A 9,699-nucleotide genomic window follows, 5' to 3' on the forward strand; every position below is an offset into this window, starting at 1 on the left:
ATATTGAATACACATAAGTTACATTATGCGTAATGTTGTCTAATATAAAACAAGAAAATTATGTTTCAGTACACCTTTTTCATTTTTATAATATATTACTAATGGATGTAAAGAATATTGTTGGGTGTTCCAACAAAAGCTTTTTATTTCATCTTAGACTACAAAAGCATAATTTTCATTAAAGTCGCTAGTAATAATAATGTTTGACTGATCCATATTTTATTTTAGTTGGTTAAGGTACTGTGATTGAGAGTGAGCAATAAAAGAATGAGTTTGCAGCTTTTCAAAGGAAGATAAGCAATAAAGCAATAGTTCAACAAATAAATATCTGCTGTTAAACTCAATAGTGTTACACAATCAGTAGTTTGCCAAACAAACATGGGAACATCTGCTGTTAAACTCAATAGTGTTGCACAATTAGTAGTTTGCCAAACAAATGTTGGATCATCTGTTGTTAAACTCAATAGTGTTGCACAATCATTAGTTTGTCATTGCTTGTAGTCTCAAAATCATCTTCGTATTCTCCAAAAATCTCATACAAATATTTGGTGAGGGGTTCTTTACCAGGACAATTATCACACTGCAACCATTCATTCTTTGTTTTCTACTGAGCAAACAGTTTTCGAAAGTAAATCCTTATATTTTAGTCCAGTATTTAAGACATCTACTAGCAATATGCCATTTTGGTGATAAGAACAAACACAAACAGAATGTGTACTACTTACACCCAGCAAAATGCACCACTTTGGTCTAAGTGAAGCAAATTTTGAGTAACTTATTTGTATTTCTGGATTGTTTTCTTTGTATAATACTTATAGTTTCTTTAAATTACACAAAAGCAATTTTTTTTTGTTTATGGACATTCTTTTGAATGCTAGCTTAATCTTTTTTTCCAGGCATAGTTCTACATAAATCACTTGAGTCATAAAACAATTTAACAGAATCTTCTATTTCTTTGTGTAAGACTTTACCTTTATACAATGGAGATATAGCTAACAATCCTTTTTTATCTTAGATAAATTACTTATGTATGAAGGTGTTTCCTAAAAAAAAGAGAATTCTTCTTTCCTACTCCATTTTCAATAAAAAAAAAAAAGTTTTTAAAATAAAAATAATTAAAACCTTTTCAGAATCCTTCTGTTGTATGATTTTCTACACTGATAGATATTGTTAATTTTCTTTATAGATATATTTATATATATACAATCTATATATATCAAGCTGTTAATTAGTTGAAATTTAAATAAAATCTTGCCAATAAATGTTGTTCTAACGGGTGATGCGGATGTTATCGGACAAAATAAAAACTTCAATAACTTATTTATAAATAAAAAAACAAACTACTATTATATTTTTTTTAAATAAAGCATTTATCTTTTAATAAAAATATATTATTTTTATATGAAAAAATACCACCATCTGCAATTGATCTCAATTTCGCTCTGACACCTTTCATATGCGACTGTAAAAAGTTTAAATCAATTTCTTGTAGTTTTAGTTTAATGCCATCAATCAAAACATGCTCTGTTGAAGCTTTCTAATCTCCTTCGTAAACCTTCTGTGCCAAATGTCCCCAAACATTTTCAATTCGTAGTGCTTGAGGCACATTTGGGGCATTGGATTCTTTATAAACGTAATAGACATATTGGTCCATCCAATTTAGAGAATCTTTAGAATAATGAGAACTTGCTAAATCTGGCCAAAATAAATAGTTAAAGTCTCCATGATACTTGTGAATAAATGGAAGAAGTCGTTTCTCTAAACATTCATTAATATAGATTGATGAATTGATCGCTACAGCCTTGGAAGTGCAAAACAATGGCTCGGACATACCACTGTCAGATATGGCTATCCACATTAAGAATTTTTTTGGAAATTTCTCTTTTCCTATAAAACAAACACTTTCTGGGCATGTTTTTGTTGTTGTTTGTGTAGTATCCAGAATTTCCAGGCATTTTTGTCCCCTGCAAAACAAAAGTATTTTTCGTCATCGATGACTAGAAGCGATTTTGTGTTATAGAGTTGGTTAACTAGTTTCCTGCTTCTTTTCTTTGCCTATATTTGTTGTTCTATAGTGTATTTTGGAGTCTTTTCACGTTTTCTATATTTAATATTCATTTTTTTTAACTGACGACCAATTGTCGATTGATTTACACCGAATTTAATACCTATTTTTCTCTGACTGACCTCTTTTCGATTGTTGACAAGTCTCGTTAATTCGGCTTTCTTTTCTCTAGTCCAGGATGTCGGACAACCAGGGTGCTTTCTATCAGAAAACGATTGAACAGTTTCAAGTCTTTTTAGGTTATCATATATTGTACTTCGAGCAAATCCTTCCTTTTCAAAATGATTTACGATTTTTTTTTTTTTATATTAGGTTTATTTACAAAAAACATTTTTAGTCGCTTTCGAAAAGATTCTCGTTCAGCTGCATTTAACCTCATTTTAAATAATTGTGTTTCAAATAATAAAGTTTATATTTTATAGAACGCTTATGCCTACGCATAAAACCACAAAAACTAATTATTATGCTCAAATAATGAAATTAGGATTTGTCCGATAACTTCCGCATCACCCGTTATAACTGAACTTTTTATAAACTCGATTTTATAAACTTTTAAAAACTATAGTTGTCATATCACTATAGTGATATTGAAGTGCATTTGTTTTTATATTAAAATTTTAAAAACAAATGCACTTCAATATCACACCTAGTCAGTTTTTATATAAAAAAAAACAGAATGTTTTTTTCAGCTGTTAAGTTCAAATAACTAAGTTAATTAAGACTTCCTTAAATATAACAAAATTGTTTTGTTTTTTTCTTTTAAGGTGTCTATAAGCTAAATTTAATATTTTACAGAATTCTAGTTGCAAGTTTTTTTAAATAATTTATTGAAAATTTGATGTATCTTTGAAATTAAACTTCAATATGTTTCAGTTGTTTTTTCAGTTAGATTTTTTGTGCCTAGTAAGATTATAAGCAGCTGAAAATAATAACAGCAAAAAAATTTTGACTACTAGTTGTTTCATTAACTTATAAGCATGTTCCTTTAATATTTCAGCATTTTAAGTACATTTATTGAATTCAGCATAAAAAAAAACATATATGTTTATTTTCATATTTTTGCCATTTTTCTTTCTTATTTTTTTAAGAAAAATGTTTTTTCAGAATGTTATGAAAACCAGGTCATTTTGGGAAACCAGATCAATAATAAAATTGCAGTATCTTGTCAACCGCTCAACATTTTAATTTTTTTGAAGACATTAGTCCAGCTGGATGGTGTCCTTTTCTTATTGATTCAAAATGCAGTATTAAGTTTGTATGGTTACAAATTATCAGTTACCAACTGTGCCTGTTGCATATTTAGGTATCTAGGGTGTAAGGAACCTACAAAAATGTCAAAGATAATCTAAATGTCATACAGTATTAAATCTCGCAATAGATTTGATGCTAAGAAACATTTCTGAAGTTTTTCAACTATTTTACATTCTTTACAAGCTTTTTATTTTATGTTGATGTAAAGAAGTTTATTCTTAAAATCTTGCATCAGAAATTTTACTATGAGCCTTCATTCAGGACATTTTTTTTTTTTTTTTGCATTTTTTCTCTAAACATTTAACAATCTTTTACATAATGAATTGTTTTTAAAGGAAACTATAAGAAAACCTAGTTGTCTTAACATAGAACACTATTGCGGGATATAACATATGATGAGATGGCTTCTTGTTTTTTTCTCAACAATAATATTTTTTTATTATAATCTTCACTACAAAAATCTTTGTAAACAGTGATTAGCAGTTGATTAAAATTGAAGGTAATTATTGTTTTAACTTTTGTATTAAAAATTGAACCAGATAAGAGCATATTAAATATTATTATATAATAGTATTGAAATTAACATTACCAATTCTTTGTTATTGAATATATTGCTAGTAATACTGCATTTAAGTAACTTAAAGTAATTCTTTTTTAGTTAACAAAGGAAATAGTAGCAGAGTCTGGTGTAATTCTCCTTATTAATAAGGACAACGATGAGCTCTCCTCTGCAGTATTTAATTATTTTATGTTTTTTTTTTACAATGCTGAATAAGTTATAAATATGCTCAAATTTTCTAATTTTTTTAAAGTGCTTTGGTAATAAACATTGTGTCGATGAAGAGTATACCACTGAGGTAGGTTTTTATCAAAAACTACTGAGGTAGGTTTTATCAAAAACTACTGAGGTAGGTTTTATCAAAAACTACTGAGGTAGGTTTTATCAAAAACTACTGAGGTAGGTTTTATCAAAAACTACTGAGGTAGGTTTTATCAAAAGCTACTGGTGTAGATTTTAAAGTTATTGATGAAGGTTGTAAAGACCTTAAAATAACCCAATAATTTTATTAATTTTAGTTATCAAAGAGTGCTTTCAATGAGTGGTTTAATCATCCTAAAGCCTTTCATTTTGCTTTGACACCTGTAAGCTTTTTCTTTTGTCAAAACTTCATGCAACATTTTTTAAGATATTATATGAAATTTTTTATTATGTCAAATTCTGTTTTTAAAGTTAGGTAAATAGAAAATAATAGCAATTAATATTAAGGTAACAAATTTTATTTCAAATTTTTGAGAAAATAAGGTTGAAAATTATGAAATAAATTTTAATACCTAAACTAAATTTGATATAATGAAAAGTTCATATAAAATCTTATTAATGAGTATTATAAAACTTTTTATTTAATTATTTTTTAAATATTTTTTTTTAAATATTAAATGTTGTTTGCATATTAACTAAAGATATTTATTAACATTGAGTTTTTTTTTCAGCATTCTCCGATTGCTGTCGAATTTAAGAATTTGCAAGTTTTTTTTAATATAGGTAATTGCTTAATTATATATTAGATTTATTTATGAGATATTTTAATAGTTAAGGTATAATATATTTATTTATCATTACAATTGCAAATATAATGATAAAATAAATATATTATACATATTGATATTTGAACATTTTATAAATATTTGAACATTTAAAAAATTTTAAAGTTTAAAACATTTAGTTTAAAATATCTTGTTTAAAAAAATGGAAATTCAGTAAATTTTGGCTATCCTTATGTCTAAATATTTTCAAAATTATTTCATAATATCCCCATTTAATTGTATGTTGTAAATTTTTTTATTTTTTTAACTTTTAATTTTATTTTTGGCTGGTTTGAGGTTTGCTTCAGGGTTTAGAAATAATAATTATTTGCATGTGCAGTGCAAAAAAACATAATTGACACGCTGTTTTATGTAATAGCCTAGTACACAAGAACCATGCAATATTTAATTTGCATATCTAAAAAGAGTTGTATAATGGCTTAACAAGTACATATCTAAAAAAATAATTAAAAAAATCCTCTTTTGCAAGCTAAAAACAAGACAGTACATTTTTTCAAGATAAATACTTTCAAGATAAAAATATTATTTTGCATTTGTTTGTTGATTGACTCAATTTAAAACTTGGATCTAATTGAACTTTTTCATCATTTACTAATGCTTATAAGTAATTTACTACTGCTTGTAAGTAATTTACTACTGCTTGTAAGTAATTGGTTTAACAAAAATGTAGTAGTATCCAAAGTGAGTTTAATATTGTTTGTTTTAAGTATAGCAAAACAGTTTAAAAATAAATAGTTTTTTTCTGTTTTTTTTGTGATATATAAGTTAAAAATAACAACATTTTGTGATGATAAAAGTGAAGAAATTTGTGATATTAGTCTGTTGTGCCATTATATTATTTTTTGTATTTTGTGTTCAGGATGAGCTAAATTTATTAAATTAAAATTTGTAAGACCTCATATTAAAAATGTTGCATCAAGAGGCCTAGATTTAGAGGCCTGGATTAAGTCCTAGTTTCTTAATATTTGTTATTAATGTTTAAAAATGTTAAAAGTGAATAACAAAACAAAAGAAAAACTGTTATCCTCATGCTTTTCTTACAATAATATAAAATAGTTAAACAATAAATCAACTTTTTTATTATGTCATATTCGAATAAATAAATCGCATATAAAAAATGTGTCCAAACCACTAAAGTGCGGAACCATGTACCTTAAAATAATAAGTAATACTGAACCAATTATAAAAAACCGGCTAAACCAAAAAAAAGCAATTTATTTTTAGATTTTCAAATTAAAAATGTTTTGGTGGCTCCTTGTTTTAAAGAATCTGACAAGGAATTAATTGCCTTCTTTTGTTTGTTTAATAAGTTAGGGACATCGAGGTAAATGCTTTTAAATAGTTTTAAGTTCTTTAATTTGTTTAGTATTAAAGTATTGAAAGCAAATATATTTATTAATATTAAACATTTAGTTTTATGATTATATAATCAAGTTTTGTTTATGTGATTTGATGTTTAGTTTTTCAATGCCAGACCTTGAATTTGTATTAAATTTTATTGAAAATTGCAAGTTCATTCTGTGTAATGCTTTGGATTGGAAGTGTCAAGAAGTTATTCAAAGACAAAGCAAAGTAAAAATATTTTTGATGTTTTTTTAGTTTGTTTTTTTTTTACAGCATTTTATTGTAATTTTGATATTATTCAGATTTTTTTAAACTAATTCACTCCCAAAAAAGCTGCAAGCAACCACTAATTAAGTTAAGAGTTCAAGGAACAAGAAAGTGGTTGACAGATGACATAAAAAAATGATGAATATGAATCAGGAAAACATGAAGACAAAAGAGAATTCTAAAGCACTGAAGTTTGAGGAAAAAAATTAGTTGAATAAAATTTATTAGCAAGAATGAACAGTGATAGTAAAAAGATGCAACTTTGATAAAGTATTGCATAAAACTGAGTTTTTAGTGATGGAACAAGTGGTGATAGCTCACTTGAGCAGTAGGGTGGAGTGAAAATTTTTTTTTTTTAAATGAATTCTAATAGCTACCAAAAGTTGTCACTTGGGTAGGTGTCTTGGAAAAAAAATTTTTTTTTTGGATGTTATCTTCTGCCCTCTAACAGCGATTTAATTTTGGAAAATTTTGATTTTTTTATAAAAAGGTAATATTTTTTGCAAAATAATTTTTTCCCAAATATCTTGTCATAGAGTGTATCATACTATTGGAAAGTACATTCAAATCCAAGTCTAACAATATAAAAATCATTAAAATATTCAAATGATTGATAAAGCTGTGATTTTTCAAAGAATTCATACTAAGCGGTAAGTCTCTATTGCTCAAAAACCTTTATAACTGACATAACTCAGAAATCATTTGAAAATTGATATTAAATGTCATGTATTTAAATTGAAGTGTTGAAAAGAATGTTTGATTTTGCATTCTTGTCATTGTAGCCTTTTGAAAATTTAAATAAATGATGAATTTATGATTTTTTTTCAAAGAAATTCCAAAAGTCACAGGCCACGAATGCATGAAAAATGATAAAAAATTACAAAAATTTAACTAAACAACATCGTTTACAAGGTTTAGTTTTCAAAATATTGCCCTATAATGTTGAAGTCAGTTTGTCACCCTGTCCAGTATTCTTATTTTGTATTGACAGGTATTACTATTCTGGAAGCATTCCTCGCCCGGATGAAACCATCTTGAGCTTCCTGCCCCATGACTGCCTTTGAATCTTTCATACCATTTTTTAGGCATCTTTCAACTACCTGCGTATGGCATGGAAAACAAGGAAATTCAATAATAGGTGTTTCTCCACTGCTAACAAATGGCTCCAACTCATTATCAGACAAAAATTTTGTAACAGGTGGCTCGGTCACTCTGCCCGATTGCCAGTCGACTAGCTCAATGTAATCTTCAGCATCCATGTTGAAAGTTGGTATCTGAAACACCCTGATTCTGTTTTTAAGTCGTTTCGGCTGCTTGTTTGCTTGAGCTCGCATTGTTCGTCGCAGTCCCAGCTCTCGTACATGCCTACTGTTGTCAGTTATCATACTTAGCAGCATATTCTCAGGGTGACCAAAGAACCCATTACGTTGAAGTACTAGATCCACATGACATCCACATGTGTTGAGCACCATCCTTGCATGAAGGTTTTGCTTTAATCGTAAACCACATTGATGCATAGACTTTCATTATGAATTCAGCCACTACTTTCAGATTATCAGCTGGATGTATTGTATCAATATACAATCTAAGAACTCTATTACCCAGTGTGATCCAGCGAGGCATAACAAGTTTTCCTGATTCTCTGTGATACAGAGATGGTGGACAGAGACCACTGTTAGCAGCAACACAAATATCATTCAGATACTGTTGATCTGAACTAAAATCAGCAATACCCACACTCTAAAAATCACATTCGATTTTCGAAAACTGTACCACAGGCAACTTCTCACAATTTGCAAATAATGTGCCAACTGGTCCAGAGAAACTTCGTGGTCCTATGGTGGCTCCATCAAGATGTTCAAAAAATGTCATAATGGCAGTTCATTTGAATGTAGCATGCAAACAAACCATTGCAATAAACGCTCAAGTTTCTCCTCGAGGAGGAGTGTTGCACCATTAATCTTTCCAGTGTTCACAGCTGTTCCATCACATCCAACTGCCATAAGGTTTTCTGTGTTTAGGTTATTCTCTTGAATAAATGCCATTATACTTTGAATTATGCTCTTACCCGTACCACTTTTTGGGGTCACATGGCCTAAATAACTTGATCCTGGTTTTTGGACAAGAGAGATATGTTGTTCAACTGTTACTCTCCGATGAAATTTTCCATGAAGATTTTTATTCATTGTTGTTTTATCTTTCCTACCATCAAAGTAAATGCCATGGACATCAAAACAAATATCATCGCAAACCAAACACCAATACTTCTGACGTTCTCTCCCTATTTTGCTACTGTCAATTATATTTAAACAATCGCCTGATGTTACTATGCCATAATCTTGTAAGACACCTCATGTGATTTCAGCAACAGCGCGGTCGGAGAGAGCATATTGATCTGAAGCTTTTGCTATGTTTTTTAATTCATTCCGTTGTTGAGAACTTGGTCTGAGATGTTCATCATGGTTTACAACTTCAAAGTCAGTGTCACTTTTGTTGGATTTGTTGAATTTCCAATACCTCCGAGACGGTAGGTTCTTTTTGTGGACCCTTCTCGGTTTTTAAGTCATGTGGAATCCACATGTATTCCATAAACATATGCATTTGTTTTGGCAGCATGCTCAACTTCATTTGTTTCAGCCAAAAATAGGACAGGCAGGAGGTTTTCTCAATGCAACATCCATTGTTAATGTCATGTGCTCACCTACAAGCAAAATAAAAAAATATGTGACCAAAAAAGTATTTACCAAGCAATAGAAGTTACACTTGGATTTGTTGTACCATTTTAACATCTCAAATTATGGAGTTTGGTTAATTTACTGAACTTAGTTGCATGTAAATAATTGAAAAAAATTAGGTAGCCTAATAATAGTAATGTTATAGTAGGGTATATCTAAACAACAAATATTTTACAAAAACATTTATTTATACATACCAAATGAAAAAAGAAACTTATTCTGTTGTGTAGATATAGAGTAAATATGACTTAATAGTTTATATATTTTTAAGAAACTAAAACGATATAGCACTTTATTTTGTCTAATTTAACTATTTGGATGTCATTAAACATGGAATTTCTTTTAAAAAATCATAAATAATACATCATTTAATTAAATTTTCAAAAGGCTACAATGACTAGAATGCAAAATTAAACATTCTTTTCAACACTT

The 9,699-nt window shown here is 28.4% G+C and overlaps 1 protein-coding gene across 9 annotated transcripts in view; it reads left to right on the plus strand.

Annotated features, from left to right (window-relative positions):
- Positions 1–9,699, plus strand: part of LOC100214201 (cGMP-dependent 3',5'-cyclic phosphodiesterase) — a 58,626-nt gene that overhangs the window by 10,361 nt on the left and 38,566 nt on the right. For all 9 annotated transcript variants that reach the window (XM_065812873.1, XM_065812880.1, XM_065812876.1 and 6 more), the window contains 6 exons: positions 3,975–4,049; positions 4,129–4,173; positions 4,394–4,459; positions 4,808–4,859; positions 6,146–6,245; positions 6,382–6,493. In XM_065812873.1, the coding sequence (XP_065668945.1) occupies positions 3,975–4,049; positions 4,129–4,173; positions 4,394–4,459; positions 4,808–4,859; positions 6,146–6,245; positions 6,382–6,493 (450 nt within the window). The remainder of the gene's footprint in view (positions 1–3,974; positions 4,050–4,128; positions 4,174–4,393; positions 4,460–4,807; positions 4,860–6,145; positions 6,246–6,381; positions 6,494–9,699) is intronic.

The sequence above is a fragment of the Hydra vulgaris genome, chromosome 12 (assembly GCF_038396675.1).
Source record: "Hydra vulgaris chromosome 12, alternate assembly HydraT2T_AEP".
Taxonomy (NCBI): domain Eukaryota; kingdom Metazoa; phylum Cnidaria; class Hydrozoa; order Anthoathecata; family Hydridae; genus Hydra; species Hydra vulgaris.